Source organism: Scomber scombrus, chromosome 20, assembly GCF_963691925.1.
Source record: "Scomber scombrus chromosome 20, fScoSco1.1, whole genome shotgun sequence".
Classification (NCBI taxonomy): Eukaryota; Metazoa; Chordata; class Actinopteri; order Scombriformes; family Scombridae; genus Scomber; species Scomber scombrus.
The window spans coordinates 9,242,663-9,268,723 of record NC_084989.1 but is presented as its reverse complement, the minus strand read 5'-3'; the positions used below and the strand labels follow the sequence as shown (position 1 = coordinate 9,268,723).

At 41.6% G+C, this 26,061-nt stretch overlaps 2 protein-coding genes across 2 annotated transcripts in view; both read right to left on the bottom strand.

Moving 5' to 3' along the window:
* The window catches only part of bmp6 (bone morphogenetic protein 6), a 45,679-nt gene extending 39,969 nt beyond the window's left edge, over positions 1 to 5,710 (bottom strand). Inside the window, exon 1 of the mRNA XM_062441700.1 lies at positions 4,840 to 5,710. Within this exon, the coding sequence (XP_062297684.1) occupies positions 4,840 to 5,248 (409 nt within the window). The 5' untranslated portion in view covers positions 5,249 to 5,710. The remainder of the gene's footprint in view (positions 1 to 4,839) is intronic.
* Positions 5,711 to 9,449: 3,739 nt separating this feature from the next.
* zgc:101569 (uncharacterized protein LOC449822 homolog) lies at positions 9,450 to 25,931 on the bottom strand. The gene is made up of 7 exons (XM_062441644.1): positions 25,600 to 25,931; positions 24,031 to 24,201; positions 20,727 to 20,824; positions 19,749 to 19,893; positions 11,447 to 11,596; positions 9,996 to 10,111; positions 9,450 to 9,737 (listed from the first exon to the last, which is right to left on the bottom strand). The coding sequence occupies exons 1-7, from the start codon at positions 25,739 to 25,741 to the stop codon at positions 9,630 to 9,632; spliced, it is 930 nt and encodes a 309-aa protein (XP_062297628.1). The 5' UTR covers positions 25,742 to 25,931; the 3' UTR covers positions 9,450 to 9,629.
* Between the last annotated feature and the right edge of the window lie 130 nt (positions 25,932 to 26,061).

Below are 26,061 nucleotides of genomic sequence, written 5' to 3'. Positions count from 1 at the left end.
AAATAATTCGGTTAACCAGAGATGTTTCCCCCATCAGCCCTGTTTGTTTCTTGAGGCAGCTGTGTGTTTTGCCAGAGAGCTTGACAACCAATACAATCCAAACATGAGAAAAAGGAAGCACTTTAAAATACTGTAACTCAATAAGCAGAATTATTTGTATATCTTGGGCCGTTCTTGAACATCACTGCGAGCTCATGTGAACTTGTAGCGGCAGTAACATATCTGATACTGTAAACATATGAAAACAAACACAGTGGTTTGTAGTTTGTTAATGTAATTTTTCTCACCATTGTAGCAAGGTTGCAACTGCCAAGTTTACGTCTTGGAAAATATTCTGTATTCCGCTGCAGCATATCTTGAATTCCTCGATCAACTTCTGGCTAATACTGTTTACGGTATGCTGAAAGTTGAGGTGAAGTGACGGGTGGTCCTGCTCTGGTCTCTGAGGCTTTGCAGGAAGTGTTTCAAGACGGTTTAGTGAAATGTTTCCAAAGCTCCTTTCTGCATCAAACAATTGACTCTTTGATCGAAGCCAACTAATTATTTGATCATGCTGGGGCTCTGGGACACATTTTGTTGCAGAGGAAGTGGCTTACCTGGGCTTATGCGCAGAGAAATGCAGCCAGGCATCATAAGACAAGGAAAACAGCCGTTTAATAAGGGCACTTCATTTCAGAATAATCCCAGGGTTGTCTGGACCCGGCTAATCTCCTGAAAAGCCACTTCTTAAAGCTTTCTGGCTTGTTTGCCTTTAAAGTGTGGGAGGTAGGATGGCAGAAAACTTGGCTGTTGACTTAGGTAAGAGGGCTATTGACAGCTCAGCTATAGCCATGCAATGGGGTGTGCAAAGAGGGAGAGGAGAGTGAAAAGAAGAAAATGAGGGTAGCCGTGATGACAGACTTTCCAGATATCGGAACAGCTTTAAAATGTTTACTTTTTCTATTTCCAGCAGACAAGAGAGCTCAACTTTTGTCCACCTGTTTATTTAAGGGATAGTTATTCGCTATATTGCTCTTGTAATCAATGAACTGCTAAATTAAGTTTTTTTCTGGTATTTTATTTATTTAGTTATCAAGCAGCAGGTGCATAAATCTGGGCTTGAACACTAATTTGTGTGTAGCCCGGGGACAACAAGATGGATGCAATCAGATATGTGATTTGGCTGAAGGAAACACATGTGGCAAAGTGTAGACCACAGTGTACAAGATTTTATCTGTTTTTTATCTAGACACTTAGTAGAGAAATTAGTTGACCAACTAAAAAGAAGGGTGTGATCAAGCTCACCTGTATATCATGAAAGTGTATTTAAAACTGTAGGAAAAGTAAAACAAGATCAACCCTAAAACGGTGAATGGATTTTCCTAAATTATTACAGGGTCGTCCCTTATGGACGACCCAGCAGACAAACACAGAGGGATGGGACAGCAAACAAGCAGCTGGAGCTTTGAGCCAAGCCAAGCTCAGAGAGGCCTCCACACACCTGTCTGCCTGGATTGGCTGGCAAGAAAGAACTACAGCGAAGCAAACTCATCACAGCTAAACACAGATGACACAGGAACAACATTTGGAGTTCCTGTTCTGTGACCCGGGAAACCAAAGCCATTTCTGTGCATCCTTGACTCACCGTAACCACAAGGTAAAAGCTCAGCCACAGAAACCAAACGTGATAGGAATAGCTCATTTTCCTCTGCTGGCTATTATAGCTCTCGCAGCGGCTTCGGATATTTGTTCAGCAATAAGTCACCCCTCGATAATTGAGTGAGCATTGACCTCTTGTATTTGTTTTCCACTGGCATGTACCTTGCCAATATTGGTCAGTGTCTCCCCACTCACTCCACAATGTATTACCTTGTGAGAGATTTATAGAAGGTCTGTGACCAGAGACCAGCATCTGAAATGGGTAGGTCATCCTTTTTTCCACTAAATATATATGAAATGGAGCTTTCCTCAAATATAAATACAAAAAAGAAACATTTGTACTTAAAATAGCACAAAGAGCGTCTTTCTGAGACTTCTCAGGAGTTCCTGCACATAAACTATTACTAACTTCTTTAAGTAGACTTATGTGGATGTTTAATGTAAAATTACCACAGTATTGAACCACAGTAGAATCCCTTTCTTTTACGTTTAAAGTTACAAAGAGCACAAAATCGACATTCAACAAGTGTGTACAAGCCCGGCACTCTAGTTGACAGTGGCTGTGGCCATTAGTCGGGTGCCCCGCTGTACATCACGACATGTTCGGAGCTACAGTGTGTCACACAGCATGAGTCATACGGAGCACGGTGTCACTTCGCTAGACCTCAGTGGAAAGCAGGACGTGTGCGAGGCAAACAGTGATGAACATGCTATTTTAGGAATGAAGATGAAAAGGGAGTTGGAAAATATGCTTCTGGTCCCCCAATTTGAAGTTTTCCACCACTTGCTCCACTTTTTTTTTTCCCGATGGGTCATTCAGAACAAGTGATGAAAGCTTAGGAGAACAGATGACTGAACAAGAAGTCTACATGAATCATGCAAAAAAAAGGGGGGGTGAAGAGGCATATGGTTCGCAGAGAGCGCACTTGAGACTGGATGTAACGCAGGGGCTCTTAAATCTACCCGTGCCCCAGGAGAATACCCCCAGAAAATGAGCTCTCTATCTGTGCTACTGCTGCAGCTGGCTGTGAAAGACATCAGTTCAAGCCGAAGCTTAAATCACTGTCATCGTTTTATTTGCTATGGGTCAGTTTAAAGCCTGAGATTCTCAGATCTACGCACAGGGAGGATTTTCTAATATAAACAGGTGAGTCCAGTTTTAAATCAGACTATCAGTGTAAACAGAGACACTGTCTTCATATTCTCTTTGATTTGGTTCCACAAACAGATTATGTTGTTGGAGTGCCTTTCAATGCCTAACATTTGTCAAATAAGGGCCTCGAGCTTGAGCTGTGTCTCCTGCTCCATTTTTTTCAAATCGTTTCAGACGGATTGTTTGGCCGCTGTGCTTTTCTTCCTTTCATTTATCTTGATTCTAATTTGTAGTTTCACTTCGGCCACACATGATATCCAGATTTTTAGGCTGGTTTTGAAACAAGAAGGACCACCCAGAAGTGTTGCAGGCCTCTTTCTACTATAGCTTTCTAAGTCACTCCACGCAATCGAGACACATTAAAGACACATTAAAAACTAATCGGGTGGCGATGACACACGGTAGTCGTGCAAGGTCTTATTTGCAAAGCAGATGGAAAGCCTTGGCCTGTCCAACATTAATTACAATCACATTCGGGGAGGAAGCCGTCCCTCCTCCAGGGCGGTTAGGACTCTGTGTACGACTGGAGGAGATGGCAACCTAATCCCCTGGTCACCGCAGAAATCTGAGGGAATCGTCAAAAGATGCACAGGACGTGATTAATCAAAGTGGAGCGCCAGATGTGCAACAACACAGGCGTAGAAACCCAAACTGACACAGACACAGGAATACCAAAACCACAGACACACAAACACCATGCCGCCACAGTCACACTCCCACACAGAAGCCAACAGAGGGGCTTCGATATTTGAGACCGAAACGACGGCCTCCCTCTGTCTGAATATCTGGTTTTCATCACTACATGTTGCAACACCAATACTCGGAGGACCAATAAGTAGTGAGGCATTCACTTTTTCTAACTCAGCCGTTCCAATCCTAATTCTTTTCTTCATGTGTGGTATTTAAAACATCTATAAAGGTGAGGGGTAAAACTATTTTAAGGACTTCCTATTTCAAAAGCAGCTAAAAATGAGAGAAAAACATCAGACCAGACTACATTCCTCAGCTGTGATACATTCCCACTGTTCTCATGGCCGGATTATGACAATGCCCTTAGTTCCCAAGAAGAATGACAATCAATCTGGATTTAAACCTCCTTGTCCACCAGCGTCTGACTCTGGCAGCGCCTCTGTTTATCTTCAGGCGCTCTGTTTAGAGTCTCCCAGTAAACACTGGAGCTGCTAATGGAAGGAAGGGCTTTGGGCTTTTATGTTCCAAACTCGTTATGATTAAAGTGTCCCTCTTTATCGTCCCTGGAACTAATTAAAGACAATCTGCTGGGATATCACAAACAACGCGACACAATTTACGCACAGAAACCGCAACTCGCTGCGCTGGAGGTCAATGGCAGGAATAGCCCTTTATATACAAATACCAGCGGTGGTGGTTGATGGTTTGCTGAGGATACTAGGTCTATTTTTCCCGCAAAGTCATAAATCATGGAGTAGATTGCACAGCAACACTGACCACAGAATTTCGGGGCTATAAATGAACCGAGGAGGGCCAATCTAGCCGGAGAGAGGACGTGTAACAATAAATTACTCCCAAACAATACAAGCCTCATCAGTTCTCTAAACCCACAAAGAAGACAAGGGAGAATGTGGCCCCTGTGTGGTTCAGAAAATGAGCTAGTTCATGATCCAGTACTCAACGCGCGTAATGGCATTTCGGCTGTGCGCTGCGTGTTGTGTTCAGTGATGGAGTGGTAAATTTAAAAAGTGGGTCAAGTACGAGCTACAGGTGAGGTAATCATAGGTCCAATATATTAAAAATACACATTTCAATAAGCAGAAGGTAGAATTCATGTAATTTAAAAAAAACATATTCAATGTCATATAAAAGAATCCTGTCAGTTAAGGTGGGTTTTCACCACATTTCACAGCACTTGTGCTTGTATACACCTGTTCACACTTTAGTTCAGTCTCGCGAATTGAAACTGTCTGCTTCATTCACCGTCCCAACACTTCAGCGAATCTAAAGGTAGCGCAATCACACACAAACAGTTCACAAACATGCAATATTAAAATATATATGTTCGTCTAACTTACCTAAATTAACGAAGCTCATCACCATATCTGCATCATTTAGAAAGGCGGTTTCTTGATATGTGGCCAGAGGAGGGCTCTGAGTCGTCCGCATGTAGTGGTATCGGTCCAGCATGCCTTCCACTTGGCTTTTCTCTTCACTAGATATGGTGTTGTATAAGTCCAACATGAAAAGTGGAGCGGAGTTGTACTTTCCATGTGACAGATGCGGTCTTGGCCTGTGGGGCAGCCCGAGGATGGACAGGATCTCCTTCTGCATCTCCCTCTTCTCGTGCGTCCGCAGCCTCCGGTGGATGAAACCCGGGTGCACCTCGTTGTTCCCATCCAGTGAATAATTACTCCCCGCGACCGGGAACATGCAGTAATAAGCGCTCCACCACAATCCGACCAAGGCAAGCCAGCAGCTGGTCATGATGTTGTCCCACTGTGCTCTCCGGAGTCCGGAGTTTGTCTGGCTTGGAGCTTCAGTCGCCTATCCAAAAGCAAAATGTGCGTAATGGTAACCGAAAGTCCGTCCGAGCGCGCTGTTATCTGTTGCAGCCACAGATCAAAAGCGAAAAAGGACTCGTGTGTCAAGCCATTTGAAATACTTCCCAAAGCAAAATGCGCAGAATAGTGTCGGTCCTGCTTTCATTTCTGACTCCCGTAGCGCGCTTTGCTGCTTCAGGATAAAGTGCACCATGTGAAACTTTATTCTGAGAGCGGCAGTTAGTCGGTCAAAAGACACCGATTGATGTGACGGTCACCAGTAAAAGAAGACCAACTCCTCTGAAAGAAGCCATTTTACTCAAGCGGATGTATTTACTCTCCAAAATATAGGATTTTCCAAAGTTGCGCACCGCAAAAGCCTTCCTTTAATAACTGAACTGGTCTCAGTGGCGGTCACATACTCCTACGGGCTGTGTATGAGAGTCTAACAGGAATCAGCAGGTTGCAGTCCATAATATGCGTGCGCTCTCGTGTACGTGTGTGTGTGTGTGTGTGTCCTGAAACCGCCCACTCCGTGCGCACTTAGCCAGAGGTGGAGCTCTTCAGGCTACAAGGACAACTCTAACATCATATTTCCATATTTTGTTCTCTGCGGAATAACAGCCTGTCTATTCTAATATAAACGTCAGGTTTGTCTGCTTTGCATGCGTATTGCAACATGTTGTTCCTGTTACATTATTTTACAGTCTCTGTGATAAAAAAATGACTCCATCATAAGCTCATACTTTTTGATACTTCGTTTCATTTCTACATGTTATTACTTGTATTATCAGGGTATTGAGTTAGGCTATAACGTTTTAGCGACTAGCTGCGTGTTAGTTTGAGGTGTGTCCACAGGTGTCCGTCTCCACAATTTGGGATCACGCTTTCAGTTTTGGACAGCTGCGCTTCAGATGTATCTCCAGATGTCTTAAAATAATTGGCTGCACCTTTAATCTTAAAAAATGCAACACTTTTTTAAATGTTCAAATCTGCTCTAATGAAGCACGGATAAGTAATTGCATCTTTACTCATCCGGCAGAGGTGCGTGTATACTCCGCGGAGGCAGAATAAATGTTCTCCAGCTGAGGCACGACCCCTGACGATGAAGAGGGAAACAGCAAGCAATAACGCACAGCACCTACAGAGGAGACGTGATCCGATCTCCTTTAAACACTGAGGAATCTTAATTAAGCGTTTAACTAAACAATCCAAGTATAGATCAGCTGCAGGACAAGGCTGCACCTTCCTGTTACCGCTCTTGTAAATACTATCAAATCGTGCAATGGGTAAAATATGAATCCAATATGATCTATACATATATTATAATTATGATACTATCTAGTTCTGGCAGCACGCAGCCTATGATGTAAAAGAAAATTCTTTTACATCTTTCTATCTTTCCCTCTCCCCCCTCCTCTTCCTCCCTTCATGCCTTTCACCCTAACCTGTGTTATGTCTCCATGGTCCCTTCAGACTGTGATGGTCCTGATGATAAGGCCCAAAGGTGTCCATATCTCTGTCTCTGCTACTGCTGCTGCTGCCAGAGCCTATCTTATCTGTGTGTGAAGAGTGAGAACCAGCATCAAAGCCACACATACCATCACCGAACACACACGCACACACACGCACGCACCCACGCACAGCTGCGTGGCTTTCATACTCTCATACTGATTAAACTGAAAGTCAGATTATTACTAAACTTCTCATAATTAGACAGTAGAGATTTTGTTAAAAAAAAAAAAAAAAACACTGCCAAACATTTGCTTCAGCATACCTTAGCAGAGCAGATTTTTAGATTTTCAAATGCTCTACCTAGCAGATATTAGTTCATGTTAGCGCAGTATGAAAATAACTCTCAAAGACTTCAAACTGGCTTGAGATAAAATCATAAAATCCTGTGTGTATACTTGTGTGCCCCTGTGCATGTGTTTGTGTGTGTTAGAGAGGTGACTGACCGATCCAACTCTGAAATAACAGAACCAAGGTTGAAGACACCGTGCTGGGCTGGCAGAGGACCAGCGCGCTCATGGATGTCATTTATCAGCTTTTTTAGTTTATCTTGGACTCAAAATAGCCATTTATATGAATGACAGCGTATTACTGATTTATAACACAGATACTTTGGCTGAGCTGAGTCTGATAATAAAAAAAACAGCCAAAAAAAGACTTCTGGCTCTGGCAATCATCCTATGAACAGCGAGTTTACTCACTATACAGGGGATGTGGATAAACATATTTGAGGAAATGGGTGACTCTTACCACATTATACTGTGTGAATCAGTTTGGAAGCCATCTTTCAAACCATTAACCTTGAGCATGTGTCATAAACCAGCTGCTTTCCATTGCTGACTTACTGATTAAACAGGCTGAACACTGCAAATACAGGCTGACAATTATTTTAAAAAGCACTTGCATACTTTTATATGTCCTTAACATTTTTCCTGACATTTAAAGCTGTGTGTGTTTATGTGTGTTTATGTGTGTGTGTGTGTGTGTGTGTGTGTGTGTGTGTGTGTGTGTGTGTGTGTGTGTGTGTGTGTGTGTGTGTGTGTGTGTGTGTGTGTGTGTGTGTGCATCCCCAGAGGTAGAGAAAATGATGAGTGTGTATGCTGGGTGAATTGGAAGCAGAGGGAGGAGGAGGAAACATTAAACAGAGGTTCTGTGTCCTGTCATCACACTGTCTAGACAGGACAACTCCTAGAGCTAATGAGGTCTTTGTCTGTCGGGATCTATCTCTTTTACACACACAGCCACACTCATACACACACATACTGTACACCTCACCATACACCTTGGTCTAAATTCTTCCTCAGTTTTCTTTAAAGGGTATCTCTCTCCACCTTTAAATCCCTCCTGAAAACGCACCTATTCAGAGTGGCATACTCTGTCTCCCACTGACTAGGCAATCACGTTCTTGTTTATTTATTGTACTGATGCACTTTGTAGTCACATTCATATTTATTCTTTATCTTTGCACTAAATGTTACCTGATTTATATTGTTTGATGTACTGTTGTTGTGTTATATGTGCCTTGTAAGGTGTCCTTGAGTGCTTTGAAAGGCGCCTTTAAATAAAATGCATTATTATTATTATTATTATTTAACTGTCACACTAAAAAGGTCACACAAACTTGCACAAAGAAATAATCAAGTCTTGTATTTGTCCTTGTGCTTGTGTGTGTGTGCAGGACACACACACACACACACACACACACACACACACACACACACACACACACACACACACACACACACACACACACACACACACACACACACACACACACACACACACACACACACACACACACACACACACACACACACACTCACTCACTCAAAATTAAGGGGAAGCGTGTTCCAAAACCATAGGAATGCTTACACCTGGCGCAGATCTGACAAGGCTTCTACATTTATTACACTGCGCTGGTAGGTCACACGCACATGTGCGCCACCACTCGTCTTATCCAAGTTATCAAGTGTTTTTCCCCTGAATCAAAAGAACAATGGTGAGCTGCTGCAGGTTGGATGTTTTTGATGCCTGTTTAGTCTTTTGTGTTGGATTACTTTTTTGATCGCAGCCTTCCTATAGATCTACACCGCACACAAAGGCACCGTATGTGAATCATTCTCTCAGGATCAATTTTTAAACAGCATATCAAAACAAAACATCGATAATGCTGCACTAATTCTTAGCTTCAGTGTCAGCTAAGATTAAACTGAGTTCTGTTCAAGAGAGAAATAATATAGCTGTCAGTATGTCTGTGTATGTGTTTTGCAAGAAGATTAAAGTTAAAGCCACAAACTATTGGTGTGTAGCTCTGTTCCCAACTACATAATCCTCATCACAATCCAGCTATGTGCACTCAGCTGCATGAAATGTGGGTTTTGTGGACTGACAATAGGCTACAAACCTATGACAAATTGGGGTATTAAATTGCATATTAGACTTAATCTGTTTTTGTCTGTGAAACCTATTTTTGTTTTCTGTGATATGAAATATTTTCATCAATACAGTGTAAAATAGCATTACTTAAATTCAAATATACAAATTGAATGAAGTGAATGCACTGACCAACAATTCTGCATCTTGTTTGTAGTTACATTAGTTTGACAAATGACAGCTTCTAATTGAAGTAGAGATGGGCAGCTAACTTTATTGACAAGCTGACATTATCAAGCACATAAAGTTTGTTTTTCTGCTGTTGAAATGTGAGTTATCTGTTTAAAGATGTAACTGTTTATTCCTCAAGATCTGTGGACTTTGAACATGGATGCAACAGTGTGTTAGATCACCTGAAAACACAATTCACAAACTACATCCTAGGAGAATTTCCCTCCTCGTCCTGCTCCGGTAGTGAAGCTGGTAGCCCCGGTGACAGCTTCTGATTGGATCACAGGTATTCCATGGTCAATCTCATACTGCATGGCCTGGAAAGGAGGGAGACAGAATCAACCAATAATTACTGATTGTTTATCTGAGAGCTTTGGGGGCAATTTGAGAGGGCAAATGTCAGAAAACAATACAGTATGTGACAATATACCATAATTGATAAATGATCTCTCATGCAAAACATATTTCATGGACACAAAATTACAAGAAAACCTTCAGTATGACGAGAATTTACATCAGTATGAGTATTCTAATGTATGTCAAATGAAGCTTACACCCCCCCTCATCAGGTGTACCTGTTTGAAGGAGGGAGCATCGTAGCAGCTGTAGATGGCTGAGGAGCGGTCGGCCCGCACACACTGCTGAGGGAAGGAGCTGATCTGCTCTGCTAACTGCAGGGCCGCCTGTAACGCTGTGGTTGCAACAGGAAGTCAGTCCAATACACAAAGGATGTACACACGCATATACATGTACACATACACTACTAAAAACTGCCATTAATGACTCAGGTAATTCTCTCAAATAATCTCATTTCTATTCTACCCCTCTATTATTGCAAAGTCAGCAAGTTTTCAATGCTGCATTTTAGTCGCCATGTTGCTGTGCCTCTGTGAGCTTCAGCCATGCCACTCTGTTTCCTCACCCACATGAAAGCACTGGATCACATCCAGATCAGTCCTATGGAAAAAATGACGCCTCATGATGGCACACTTTGATGCCCTGCGTGTGTATATGTGTACGTGAGCTGCCACTTCTTTGTCGCCTCCTTCTGATGTTAAACCCGTGCTAAGTGATCATCCCTCAGAGAGGCCAATTAGGCCGAGGCTCGACTGTGGGAAGAGGAACTTCCTAAAAGAATTAAGCTAATCTTCTTCTAAGGAGAGAGGGGAGGGAATCGGAGTTTGAGCCGTGAAGAGCACATGGAAAGGCTTTTTTGGGATTTAAGACTACAGGAGCATTCGTGCATTAATATAAAAGAGGAAATGCCACATTGAAATGTGTGCATAGTGTAATCCTCAGACGGCTGCTTGAATTAGAAAGGAGCGCACAGTGCTAATGGTGAGTTATAGCTTCAGCGCGGTGTTGGAGCCAAATAAAGAAAACAGATTCACTGGAACAGAAGATTATATATGATTCTGTCTGATCTTGTAGACCTACAAGAGAGTTTCTTAAAAACTATGTTTCCTGGATAAAAACTGTTGTCACAGTGAATAATGACTCCTATTCTCAATACACACAGACTTCCAGCATTGCCTCATCTGATCTCCCCATTTCTGAAATTTGCCATCAAACATCCCAAAATACTAACTACAATATGCTATGCATACACCATTTACTACCTTTGTCTGAATGACCTGGACTGTGATTGGTTTAATTAATGTTTCTTTATTTTTTCTGTCTTCACCCTTTACTTGACATGTTTTTGCTTTTATTTAATTGTGAAAATCACTGAAATTGGTCTACCATGGGCCATGGACATAGGTAACTATTTTTTTTTATTGTTTTATATCTGTGCTAAAGTGGTATCTGAGTTTATGTACCAATACCAGAACAACACTTTGTGACACCTTGGTTTAGGGATTATAAATATGTTTCAACCGCCTTTTTTAATGAAAAGAAACAGTTTAACATTTAGAGAAATGTGCTGATTTGTTTTGTTACTACATTAGATGAGACACTGTCTTTTAACAAAAAAAGACCTGTTCCTATCCATAAAACAGCACTGATAAACACAGAATCTAACTACCTTGACCATCAGGAACAACTCTGTTAGCCAGTCCATAAGCAAGAGCTTCCTGTGCTCCGATTGGCCGTCCAGTCAGAATCAGGTCTAAGGCTCTCGATAGGCCAATGAGGCGTGGGAGCCGCACAGTGCCTCCATCAATCAGGGGGACACCTGGAAAAACACATGATGTTCAGTTTGAACTTCAACATTTTTTACAGTTTTACAGCATTGTAAATTTAATATTTTTCATTTTTGGAGTGCTGGTTGGATAAAGTGTGTTTTTAAATTATTTTTCCCAATATTTTAGCCTTTTAAAATGCAGACAGACAGGAAACACAGTAAAGCTTTGGCAATATTGTTGTGACATTCATGCCAATAAAACAAATTTGAATATGAGAGAGACAGAGACAGAGACAGAGACAGAGACAGAGACAGAGACAGAGACAGAGACAGAGACAGAGACAGAGACAGACAGAGACAGACAGAGACAGAGACAGAGACAGAGACAGACAGAGAGACAGAGAGACAGAGAGAGAGAGAGAGAGAGAGAGAGATGACATCAAAGGTTTACAGCCTACTTTCAGACATGTTATAAAATAAGCTACTGATCACACACACTGATGAACATTTAAAATATCTACACTTGGCTTTGTGCACTAATGCTCCACATTTGGAAATTCCTTTTCTGTGATATGTGGGGGGAGGGGGGGGGGTCTTCTTAATTTAACTTTATTTAAGACAAAACCTGACTTCCCTCACTGCACAAGGTGAAAGCAGATGTGGGCCACTGTGCCAGTGTATGTGGCTCAGGTTACTTAAAAGCTGTGAAAACAGCCTACGAAACACTTGCAAACACATAAAATACTGCTGGCATTAATCTAGGTTACAGCTGTCAGGGGAACAAAGTTTTGAAATAATTTTACTCCTTAACTGTAACTCTGCTTTCTTTCTGTCAGTACGTGAAAACTCAAACTCCTCCTCAGTCTCACCGGACACATTTGCATTATTACTGCGTCCACTAGAGAGAAAGCATGAGACAAGGGAGAGAGAGAGAAAGAAAGAGAATACACTGCAAGGTACGGTAAGCTTCTGGCATCTGTCCTAATTTCTAAAGAGCACCAGCTGGAACTGGCATACTTTCTACCATTCAGCACTCCCAAGTTCCACGCCACAATCCCGACTCCCTAATTCCTCCAAGTCGCTGATTCTATTTGACCGCCCTTATTGAGAGCACATGTGTCGGACATGTTTTCATAACCCCAAATCATCATGCTAGCGTTCAGTTTTTTTTCCTCCCCCATCTCTCATGAAAATACTGTGATTCTATTCATACTCGGCAAGCTACTCTCTTTGTCTGTGCCGTTCAAATAAATTATTTTGGAATACATGGAATACCGGTGTTAATACACGTGCGACCAATCCAGGGGCCTGGTTTAGGTTCAGACAGTCAGCACATAATGGTGCACTGACAGACAGAAGACTGTGATTAGGTGGGGGGGGGGGGGGGGGGGTGTTACACTGTCTACAAATACCAGATTTCACTCCATTTTTCAGTCATCCCGTTACTCGAGCATATTCTACTGAAATGTAAATTACACACCCTGATCCGCTGAAAAGCATCGTAAATGACATGAATTCCTTTTGCAGCAAAGTAAGCCCATATCCTCGTGCACAGCACAGGTGTGTGTCTGAGTGTGTGTGTGTGAGACTCAAGGTTTTCTCAATATTGACTGAGACAACAATCGAAAGTGTTACAGTCAGGGTTTTGCTCTGTGGAGCTTTGTCTCCCACCACGTGTAACTAAATACGCACATACATGCACAAGGGTATTCAAATACAAGTATGTGCAGCACACACACACACCCCTGCAGTTGGGAACAATCCAGTGGTTCCCAACCATTTTGTATGACGGACACCTTACAGCCCTTTCAGATGAACTCAAAGACCCCTTAATCAATACAACCCACCATGTTTCCAAATGTGTTGATTTGATTTTAAACTGGATGCTATTAACACTATTAACATTATGTAAGTGGATATGATTATAATATATTTTTCATACTTTTAAACTGTTATTGTTTAGGCTGGTTGGTCAAGTTTGCTTTCATTCCACTTGGAGTGAGAAAAACTGGACTATTCAACCATTTATTCAACAGTCTACAGTAAGTAACTATTTCACCTGTTTATTCATTACTTTGAGCTATCTGTGTCACCCATTTATTCTTTATTTATTTCTGTTACGTTTAAAAAACCAACAATTTAACAGCTGTTTAAATCAATTTTCCAATACTTTAAACTAACTATTTTAATTGTTTATCCTTTACTTTTAGCCAACCGGCTAACTGTTAAGTTACTTCTGCAACTGCAGAAGTACCCTCTGGGGTACACATAACCTATATTGTCAATAACTGCTCTAGTCCTCATTGATCGAGGGTGATCAGTGCTAAGAGTTTCTTCATGTTGTGTCCAGCACTACCTTCCTTAACTACAGCAAAAGACCTAAAGAAGAAGAAGAAAAAGAGTGACAGACAGGCAGGAGGCTGGATAGAAAACAGTGGGAGGCACACAGAGCTACAGTGAGGTAAGAAAGACAAAGTCTGACTCAGAGACAGATAGATAAAGAGCCATGTTGACCTCCAGCCTGTCTGTCTTTGGTGCTGGTGTTGGCACCATCGCTATCAGCAACCGGAAGGATCTCCCTTCCTATCCACAGAGCTCGTCTCCAGCACCTCCACCCCTCACCCTCCTCTCATTCTCTGATAGTCCTGTCTCTGATGTGTCCTGTTTGTAAGAACACACAGACCTGCGCTTTGTCCCACATGAATGGGAGCTGAGAGGTTGGGGTGCACCTCCTTGAAGTAGTTTGAACTCAAAAGGCATGTTTGGCTTAGAGGAGCCTGACGGAGGCGGTGAGCGGTGGCTTCTGATCATTTATTCCAAGTTTCTCAGAGGGAAATGTTTGGCAGTGATCCTGATACAAGATAATCAGTCATCATCCACCACACCAAAGTTTGGATTTATTACCTTTGGTCTTCAATAATGAGCTAAACATTTGGAAAGGAGCTATCCCCCTTGTCGTTCAAATCAGATAAGCCCATTGTCAAGACTGAGGTTTGTTATTAACATGGTTGAACATGTGTCAGCAAAGCCCATTGTTTAATAACTACATATCAGAGGTTCTCTTCCCACATCATAGGGCCATTACAGATTGTCTGACTGACGTGTGGGAGAAGTCTGGAGGAGAGAGCATTTATCTACTAGTACAGAGATTAATTTTAAGCATTTACTTGTGATAAATCATATTTAGTCACGACAAACTGAGAGCCTCTGTGTTTTATTAAATACACACATGAGTTCACTATAAAGCACACTACATTTAAAAAAAGACTGATGCACGGGATTAAATCTTCATAATCAAAGAATGAATATAACATAAACTATGCTTTCCTTTAAAAGTGCTAAATATTATTAGGAAATCAAGTAACAGTTAAAAGAAGTCAATGTGTGTTTTTTAAAGTTTCAGTATGAGAAACAGGAATTTTCACCAGCTAAAAGTGTGCTGCCCTGTAGCTGATCCTGACGGTGGAAAGTAAAATAGGAGAATTTCTCATTTTGGGACCTGACGCTCGAGTCTCAGCGAAGGAGACCACACTTGGCGGGACAGCGGACAGCTACCAATAACATGAGAACAGAGTGTGAAACACGACACACTGAGGTGTTCTGGTTAGCTGCTGGTGCTGCTGGCATCCTCACCACATCAAAGCAAAACCCACGACAATGGCCTCCCATGAGGGTAATGCGATTAAGTTTGATGTGGATTAACTGTTTCCGGAGAACTCCAGACTAAATGGACAGAGGGAAAGAGCAGACCTTCAATCGGAAGTTCACTATAATGGGAATCAAGAAAAATAGCTCAGTTGGGCTGGGTCAAAGATGAGTGCTACTCAGTTAACTTGACTTCATGTTTTTAATAGCCGGGGTGTGTCTTTTTTAGCAGTGCCACCAAGGTTTCAAACACAGAATTGAACCAGGAGGGTGTATAACAAGAGAAATCTATAAATCACATCATAGTTTTAACATGATTAGATTCTTCCAGGAGCAAAATCTGCCTCGAAGTCCCTAAATCTGAGGCCAGAAGTTACACATTTTTGGCAAAGACAGGTATAGTCATGCTTTGTCTTTGGACTAACATGAAGCTATTTGTAACTTCCCCAAATCAGTCACATATTTTGTCATCAATTTATCCTCTTAAATAATGTTTGTTGCATTCCTTTCTCTGCACACAACTGCTCTGTCCATTCACTCTTCATGGAAAAAGAAACCTGCAGTTTCAAAAGGAGTGCCGGTTTTGAAGCGGGATGATGTGATCACTGGACTATGTCACTCCATTTCAAACTCACTGAGCAGGTGTTTGAATTGGCCAATGTTATGTCAGCTTTGGACAGAGGTATTACTTCCATTCAACATGTGGCTTCTTCTTCTTCTTTGGCACTCCTCGTCTATCCTCCTTGAGGTATGAGAGATGACAAAACTGGGAAGAAGAGTAAAAGGAGGAGATGCTGACACGGCAGGAGGCTGGTGTGTGTAATAGAACAACCTCTATGTTGTTAACATTTAAACCAAAATCCTTGAAAGAAGTATTACTGAACTATGTTAGTTTCCTTTTCCGGTGCCAAAATAACATCAGGGAATTCGGTAAGCATGGAGCTTTTTCATTCAGGTCTCTCGAAATTCAACGAGCAGTAGACACTAATACCAGACTCATGTGACGCAACCATCTCCTCCTCATTTCCTCCTCGGCGGGGCAGAGGGGCCCCAGAGAGGAAGCCACAGGTTCGGCAGCCAATCAAGTGCCAGAAAGCTGTCAGATCCTTGTGGTTGCCATTGGCCCACATCAGAGCGGCACAGCGAGCCTCTGAGGGTTTTTTTGACTCCAAAGCCACCAGGGATTCCCTCCGGCGGCTGCCATCTGTGCCCGACCCAAAAATGGTTACAGAATTCAACCATTAAAAGGAAATAATCGCTAAGAAACACAGGATCTTTAAATAAACCGTGCGTCCCACAGAACAGCCGTACCTTTGATGTAAATGGGAAGGGAAGTTCGGTTTTCAATTGTTTAATGTTGGGAAAATAAAATACATTTAAATGCATGTGTCTGTGTCTTTCTTTCCACTGTAAAACCTGGATGTTTTCAAGTCCTGATGAGAAATGTCTCATCTTGTGTTGCAGCCTCATTAAATCCTGCTAATGCTCCCACACTCAGACCACAATTTAAACTACACCAAAGACTAGAGCTGCCAGTGTATACAGTATACAGCTACGCAGCCTATGGGTATAAAAATGCTGAAAACCCACATTCAAAGCAATAATTACTTTGCTAAATGCACGTCTGAATGAAAAACCACAGCGGTTTAGGCTTAGCTGGAGGAAACAACTCAAATGTGTTGACAAACAAGCTTTCAAGATGTGAGGCAATCAAGAGGCTGAGAATTAATTACTGGGAGGAAATGTGCAACTCAATGTGTCAAAACCACAGTAATGCCTATTTCTGCCTTCCAAACATATTTGTGAGCTGATGAAGGAGATTGAGTGCAGGCATGGGATACATTTCATTACTAATGTGACACGCAGAGTGCAGATTTATGATTTCTCCTGAAAGATGTCACTATGTGTCCAGAGATACACTGATAATTCAATTTGAAATTGCAACCCTGACATCCCATGTCTTCTCCTGTGTCTTTCCTAATCTGTATTCCTCTCTTCAATCATACTTTCTCCTAATTCATCTCTTTCTGTTTCTGGCAGACAGCCATTAACTAGCTTGAACTTGAATAGTAATTGCAGGTAACATTAAAGATAAATGGCAAGCATGATCATCCCTCTGGGAGGGATTTCTAACACTTAAGATTTTATAACCTTTGGCAAGACAGCACTACAGTGGAGTCCTTAATTATACAAATAAATAACAAGTACAGGACACTTGCATTTAAAAGTGAAAAACAGAATGGGGGTTAGAAATAAATGTGGATACCTGCGCCAATAAGATACCCAACTTTCTGTAGTTTTACTGAATCCATAATTTAAATCTAAATGAGAAACTATCAGATCCAAGTAAACTAAATTACACATCAGATATATATATTCAATGCCAGTTTTTGGTGCCTGACAATTTTAAATATTCAATAGAACAAAAACCTTTCATTCAATACCAAAAAATAAATAAAAATACTGAAGACGGAGGAAAAAGCCTCTCATCTCTGATCACAGGGACTTAAGGTGGGTAAAAAACATGCAAGATATGGTATAACATCTACAGTAATGACAATGAAATGTCACTTTAAATGTAAAGAGATAAGAGTGTGATGGCCTTGCATGCTGACTTGCCCTCAGACAGTCTGTGAGAATGGACAGACAGACAAGGGCACAGCCAGGATGCTCTGCTGTTAAATTACAGGCCTGGGATGATAAGCCCTGCATGTTTACACTCTATATCTAGTACTGCCAGTAAATTATAGTACAACAGTCGTATTTATAAACACCATGGGTGTATTTTAAGTACTCCAGCAGCATTGCTAAAGTAGTGACAGCTATATAAGAGATGCTGCAACGGTCCAACACGAGCCACTTTTACACAGCAAAGCCAACCACGACTTGCTTGGATCAGGATTAGCTTAAAGTGTTTACAGCAGAGGATCCAAAGTACCACTTGTTCTTTCAAAACTATAGCCAAGTCAGCGGGCAAAGCATGCCAGTTGGCTACGAGACGCCAAAAAGGGAAAACGGTGTTTATGAGGAAATTGTGTGACATAAATAATATGTAAGCCCTGTTTGGCCCCGCAGTGGAAACCTGGCAGTTGGTTGCTTCCTCTTCTACTTATCAAGACTGCCCAGCAGACTCTGGCCGTGATGCCAAAAGGTCACGGTCACTGGTGTTATCGTGCTATGACTCTGTCCTCACACACAAACAAGAGGAGGCTGGAGTGATAACAGAGGACAGGGTAACAAAGTTGAAAAATAGAAACGGCGTTGACTTCCTGGCATTAGAAGACAGATGATGTATGCTTGGATGCAAAGAAAAACACGCTGATACTTTCATGGCTGGTTATAATTAGATGAGCGAATACTCATGGACAGAAGGAGCTACAAAACGCTGTGAGTCTTGCCTCTGCTCGCTCAATTTCTGCAGCAGAACTTTACCCATTTCTACTGCCAGTAGTCGTTGTCAGGGTGACAATATTAACACCGGCAGCCACATTAAACCAGAAACTGCAGTCCAAACAGTGTGACTAATGTGACAAGAACAATAGAACAATAAGAACAAGTAGGAAGTATCTGGAATAGTACTAGTAGCCAGCAACAGTATGAGCATGATATGTTAAGAGGAGAAACTTGAAGAAAAACTTATATCTGTAATAGCTTAGAAGCACTAGTAGCAATACTAGTAGGCCAAATACTAGTAGTGGTAGTAACTGAGGAAATACTTATACTGTCAGTACTAGTAATACAGGAAAGCTGTCAGGGACTGCAGTTGAAAATTAGCCAAGATAGCTAAAATGGCACATTTACAGAAATGTTTATTAATGTGCACTGTCCCCGTAACTTTAAACTGTTTTTTGAAGCAGTTATACTTTAAACAGTTTAACAGCTGTAGCAGTTAAAGAAGTGCCAGAAAGTAGCACCTTTACTACTATGACTATTACCAGCCATACATTTAGTGGCAGTAGTGGTACTAGTCGTCACTGTTAGTTTTAATAGTACTAGTGGTTGTGCTACTTGTCATAGTACTAGTGGGTAGTAGCAGCAGGAGCTAAATGCTAAGACCAGCAAAGCAACAATGACCACACTGACATGCTGATGTTTAGCAGGTATAGTGTGTACCCTGTTAGCATGCTAATTAGCACTAAACACAAAATACAGCTGAAGCTTTGTTTGGCAGGTTTTCGGTCATTAAGTATTCTGACATTCTAAAATTCTGACATGATGATAGCGCTATCAGAAAAGTCAGAGGACCCCTAAATGATTACAGTTCATCTTTAAGGTGAACACCTCATGGTAGTCCATCCAATAGATGTTGATATGTTTCAGTCTAAACCAAAGTGGTGGACTGACAAGACCACTAGAGTGACTTCACGGGTGTGGCTTCAAACTGTAGTTGCTTGAATAGCTGGAGTATTACTACTATAGCAGTGATGGCACAAGCAGTACTAGTAAGCAAATAAGTGGCAGTATAGTACAGCATAGCATAGGAGTAATGGTAGTGCTAATGACAGTAAATGTAGCAGTTGAACTTACTACTCTGGGTACTATGAAGTGTTAAACATACCAAACCTGCGACAGAACACCCCCATGATGGCGCTCTCCTCCACCACTCTCAAATCTGCCAGCAGGGCCAGTTCCAGCCCTCCAGCCACAGCAAAGCCACTGACTGCTGCTATCAGCGGCTTGGACAGCTCCAAACGGGACGGACCCTGGAGGAAATAACAGGATTAGTACATGAAAACAAACACACACACACACACACACACCACAGCAGATGCACAGCCTGAAGACCTGAGCCGAATAAAGTCAACATGGAACAAATACAGATTGTAAACAAGGCAGCAACATTGTTTCCTGCAGAAAACACAGATTATACCTTTTTTTTTTACCATTTATTTACTCTTGATGTCCAGTGTGTATTTCAAACATGTTTTGTGAATGTAAACTTTCACTTTTGTGCCTCCTGCCTCCAATTTTTTTCCATGAAGTTTATGTACTAAAAAACTTCCAGATTTTACTTCCTGATTCATTTCTCAATCTGTCAAACAAAAGAGTAACAAATGATCCAAGTTCTGGCTGTCGCTGAACAAATGAAGCACTGTGCATTCTGTGAGAGACGCAATGGTATAATTTTCTGCACAGGAGGTCCGCTCAGTCCCAAAGACTTAACATGCAATCCAAACAGATTGCATGGAGGCTGCAGTCTCTTATAGCTTAAAGTACATCATTCAATTTATGATCCTTACTTTGTGTCAAGTGATAGCAGTGTGTCAAAAGTTCTGGCTTTCTGCACGTGCACCACACATACACACATCTATAGTAATGAAGGCATTCCACTGATGAAACGTCACTCCTCAAACCCAAATCTCCACCACTACCTGTCTTCCCAAACTCTTAAAATATGCACAATCACTAGTGGCCACATTTTCTAGGTTTATATTTAATGGAAACCTTTAGCCTTCCCTAAAATCATGAGGAAATATAGATATAACCCTCAATAGCACTCTCTCACACACATACACACAGAACAAACAGTGCTCACCATCGGACCGGGACCCTTGGTGACATCTTGCTCCAATTTGAGGGAGGCTGTGTGATTGGCCAGCTCTTTCAGATCATAACCAGCGCAGAAATTCCCTCCTGGAAGAGACCACAAAATTACAAAGTATGGCAGCTGGAAAGTCAGAGAGGAAGGGAAAATGATGAGGATGAAAAAAACAACAAGTTGAGCTGCAGTCCGAGGGCTGCAATTTGGATAGCAGCTTGCTTTGGGGCTGGCTGGCACACAAAAGCGTCTCTTCCCTGAAGAGCCTAAATCTAATGCATGGGCACAGATCACCGTGCGCTCTCATACACATGTGCACATACACAATATTCTCATTAATGGAAGACTAACATACTCAAACCGCAGCCTCTTCCACTGGATTCATGTGGTGATTACAACATTGCCCAAGAGGCCAACAAACACTATGTCACAGGCTCAGGCAGGGACTCATAAAATCCTCCTCTCTCGCTGTAATGTTACAGTAATGAAAATGATTATAACGAACACATGTGCCAGTAACACCCATCGACTGGGAGCTTTGATTACAGCTATGGGTCAGCGCAGGGCAATTATAGAAAAACAGTGTGTCATCCTGTTTATGTGACGGAGCTCCCTAAACATCTTTGTCCTGCTGAGAAGAAAAGAGCAGAAGCCGTGGAGAGCTTCATGGAGGAGACCTCAAACATTACTTAGACTCCTACGCATTTTGTAAACTGAGATTCAATTTACTTATGATCTGACTGACAAGCAGTTAGACATGAACTCTTTCCAGGATTTACAAACATAAAAGTAAAGTAGTTATGTCAGAGATGATGCCATTACAGGAGCAATGAATGACAGACCAGATTCACCCAAATTCAAACATATAAACACATATTTCTGATAGGGACTGTGTAACTATTTCATCATTTCTTTGTTGACAGGCATACTTTTGTGTACTTTTGTCTAAGGCTGTTTTTCATTTACAGACAGTATTTAGCAACGTTTGAATCAAAATGTGACAAAAGTGTGTAATTGCTTCGGGTTCCAGGCTATTCATCAAATCTCATCAAACCACACCCAACCCTGTTGAAGCAATCTGGCAATTTAGGGTGTTAAGCTCTTGATAAACTAATACCCAAAAATGTTGTTTTGCTCTTCGCTGCAGCTCAGAAAGAAAACACAAAGCAAATCATTTTACGTCAAAAACACTGAAACTTCAAAAGATGTCCACTTGATCTGACTAACTTCACACATTTTTGAGTACTTTTTTTTCAGAACAAAGACTGTAGATTTTGTCTGCCATTTCTCACAATACATTGGAAGAACATTAGGAACAGTTCTATTAATATCCAGTATTGACAGGAGGAATGATTATGGCAAACAAACCCTGTTATATCATACAATGAGCATTTAGACAACTTAGTGAAAGCAGAGTGTGATTAGCTCTTTCATGTTTAAAAAGGACAATATTCTAGTGCAAAAAGCCAGATCCGTATAGAAATGTTCTTCTAGTTTTGTGTGGAGGAACGTGAATAACCTGCAGAGGGCCCTCATCTCAACCCTATCCAACACCTTTAGGATGAACTGGATAACTAACTGTGAGCCAGGCCCCATCACTCAACATCACTGCATGTGTGTGGACTACCCAAAAGTGATTGTTTCTGGGGAAAGATAATGCTTTTTTTTTTAAATTTCAGTTTTTTGGTGGAAGCAGACTTCTCAGATGGACTTGTCAAAATATATATTTTTTTTTTAAACATTGCTGAACTGACCCTTATCAAGTTACTTTGTAACTTGATAATGTCACAAACTTGGATCCAGCACTTGAAAGTATGTTTTTCAAATTAAGATGAACTGCATAAAGTGAATTTATCTTCCAGCATAGGGACATTAAAATGTGTTTTTATGGTTAAAGAAACATCTAAGAAACATTAGAAGCAGATTGATCTCAGTTCAGCTGAACTGTAGTGACACAGCTGGCTTGACATCTAGATTGTACCTGACCACAAACGCCCACAGACATCTGAATCCCAAACACTCCAAATATGCAGCAGCATATTCTAAACCTGCAGAAAGCAATTACTCTTAATTTTACAAGTAAAAAAAAAAACACTTTGACACTGAAAAATGAGAACAGAGAGAGCGATCGTGTTGGCGCTAATTTGAACAAAATGGATTCCTTATGCTTTGAAAAACACTACATCCAACCTGGAACCTCCCTGCTTGTCATCTCATAACACCGACAGGCTGCTAATCACCAACCGAAGGTTACAGTGGAGCAGCAATACAGGACACACTGAAAGGAATGTGCATCGAGACGATTAAAATCACATTAGACATCGTGGGAATCGCAGAAGAGACACTTTTGCTTGAACGACATACTGTGCTCCTCATTGCTAACCCATTTAACAGGAGCTAATTAGGCCTCGCTCTGTAACACACAGTGTTTTCAGTTCACAGCTGAGATCAGCGGTACTCAGCGGCAGTCATCTGGAGAGACTCCAAGCTGTGAAGTACCACAGCATTAAAACAAAGTGTATACTTGTGTCTCTTGAGCCCACGGTGCACTTTCATACAGCAGAAAGGTTGATCCAGGTTGAAGACATTATTTCCACTGAGGGAAGGAGTTCATTCAGTGTGTGTGATGATTATTTTTAAAGGTATTAAGAGCTACGGCATGATTCTGGCTTTGGGCAGCTGACACTGTGCAGGCCACCTCACAGGTGTGTCTGTTTTTTCTGGGTGTGCACTAGACTGGTCACCTCTGCATTTCGGCGAGATCTGAGGACTCAAAGGAGCACAGGAGTGGAAAAAAGAGACGCAGAGAAAGAGGATGATGGAGAGTCAGGTCATGAGGACTGAGAGAAGGAGGATAAAATGGGAATGGTAAAAAAAAATGGTTCAGAAATTCCTTGACGATCCCATGACTTTCCATAACTGAATCAGAGTACTTCCATGAACCAATATCTTCTTCCTGTCTGGTTTGCAAGTGTTTTCCAGGTCAAAATTTATAGTAAAGGGCTGATGTCCTCTACTAACTTTCCAAGACACTTAAACCAATTTTCTGATCCTTATCAAGTCCAAAAAATCTAATTACCAGCAGGAATCCATAAATGTGAAAATATGAGGAAGAAAACACAGAACATAAAGAGAAACTGATGTTTAAGACAGCTATGGAGTCCTATAATCCCACACTATAGTACTCAGGTTCAAACCCTTTATCTAAGAAATATGTGAATGAAGGGCCCACGAGCAAGCCATTCAATCACCGACACCCTCTATGGACCAAACAATACCTCCAGTCTTGTCATTCTCTTACCTTTCCCATGCAGGACGGCCACATTCAAGTCTGGGTCACTGTCAAAGGCCTCCAGCTCCTCCAGCAGACGCCTCGCCGTCTCCTGGTTCACCGCATTACGCACCTCGGGCCGGTTTATTGCCACGGTAACCACAGACCCCCTTCTCTCTGAGACCACAGTCTGTCCTGCAGCTAATGACAGAGAATGAGAAGGATGCGCAGACAGACACCAACATGGACCACAACATTTAAAAAGAGGCCAACCTAGAGTCATTTAGAGAAAACCTCACAGTAGGAGGGACAGACATGGAACGTAAATCGTCTCATGTGGACGGACTTGATAACAGAAAGTGACATAAAATGAGACAATGGAAGAGATGAGTTGAGGCCCTGGCTCTCGCTCTGTCTCGGTGTGTGTTTATAAGTGTGTCTGAGTGTGCCAGTGGTTGTGGCTTGAGGTTGCAGCAGGCAGTTGACCTGACATTGTTTAGGGTCATCGCAGGGACTCCAACTGTTATCCACAGCCAGAGGCAACTGCACCCGAGAGAGAGGAGCAAGGAAAACAAAGCTACTGGACGCATTAACCTCGCTTACACAGCCTATACTAAGGGAGGAGAGACTGCTACACAAAACCCAGTGAAGTGAGGTCGGGTGAGATGGGGGGGAAAAATCCAATTTGTCCCAGGCAGTCCTTTCTACTCTGCTACACCTCATACAAATAATTTCCTGCATGTTTCCATTTTATTTCACAGATACATTTTAGCTCAGATTTTAAGGCAACAGGGAATAAATCCCTGCTTTAAGGGTAAAAAAACTGGTAGTCTTACCTTCTCATTTATTTATATGCACTTTCAGCAAATGATCAAGCCAAAAAAAGGCTGTTTTATCTTGTCAAATTACTTTTTATATAATCTACATCACTGTAAACTGAATATCTGTGAGGTTTAGGGTGTTGATTAAACTAAAGCATTTTTTTGACACAACTTTGGTCAGTCAACTATATTTTGACATTTAATGGCCTACATTAATCAGAAATGAAGATATTTGTCAGTCCCCACCATAGGAGAGCAACAATAGGCCGTTTTTGCAGGTCACAGCAGGGAAACAACAGGTGGGATTAATCACATTAATCTCAATTAACACTAATGGCTGCATTCCTTTTAGGTTTACCAGTTTCAAGGCTTTTTTATTGTGACAGCAGGCTCAATGGCAAGGCTTAGTGGAACATTTAATGGAGCTGAGCCTTCATTTTAACGTTAATTATACTTGTGTTTTTGATAACTGGACTGGGAAAAAAAGGTTTATCCATTGCACAATGAGTGAAACCCTGACTATGGAAACTGTTTGTCAGGAGTGGGAGGCTTATTGGCTTTTTTTTTTTTTTTTTGTAAATGAATTTACCTTTCTTATGCTCTGTGTTAATTCAGAATCAGGTTATCGTGCTTTGAAGACCCACCTGTAGTCCTGGTATTCATTAAAATTGAGGACTACAAGTTTCCACAGGTGCAGGTGTGAAATGTCTGAGCTAGCAGTGCAGCCTCTACCGCCCCCTACAGCCATTAACATGTTACTGCATGTTTCCACACAAACCTTTTCCTGTGTCTTCACCTTCAGTTGCTGCGCTGAAGGACTTCACTGCCACCAAACTCGCTTTGACTGACAGTCCGGTGATTTTAGTCGGAGAAAAGGCGGCTAAAAACGGCGTCCACGTCCCTAAATGTTTCAGAGCCATTGTTAACACTTAAACTCAGGAGCTCTCTTAAGTTACAAAACAGTCGACAAATAAAGTCCCAACTATCGCATTTCTTTAAAAAAGTGTCTTGAAATTAACGTAGTATTTCTAAAAAATGTAGTTTTCGTTAAGTATGCTAACTGACACAACTCTGATAGGAAGGTGCAACACATTTAAACTCCCCTACAGAAACAATGTACGAGCTCCTGTTGGTGCATTGCGGTGGTAAAAACCGCGAACATACAGCAGAGGGCGACATTGAGCCAAGTTGAGTCAATTGTCTCCCTCTGCAATGCAACTGAGAACCTGCAAGAGGAAAT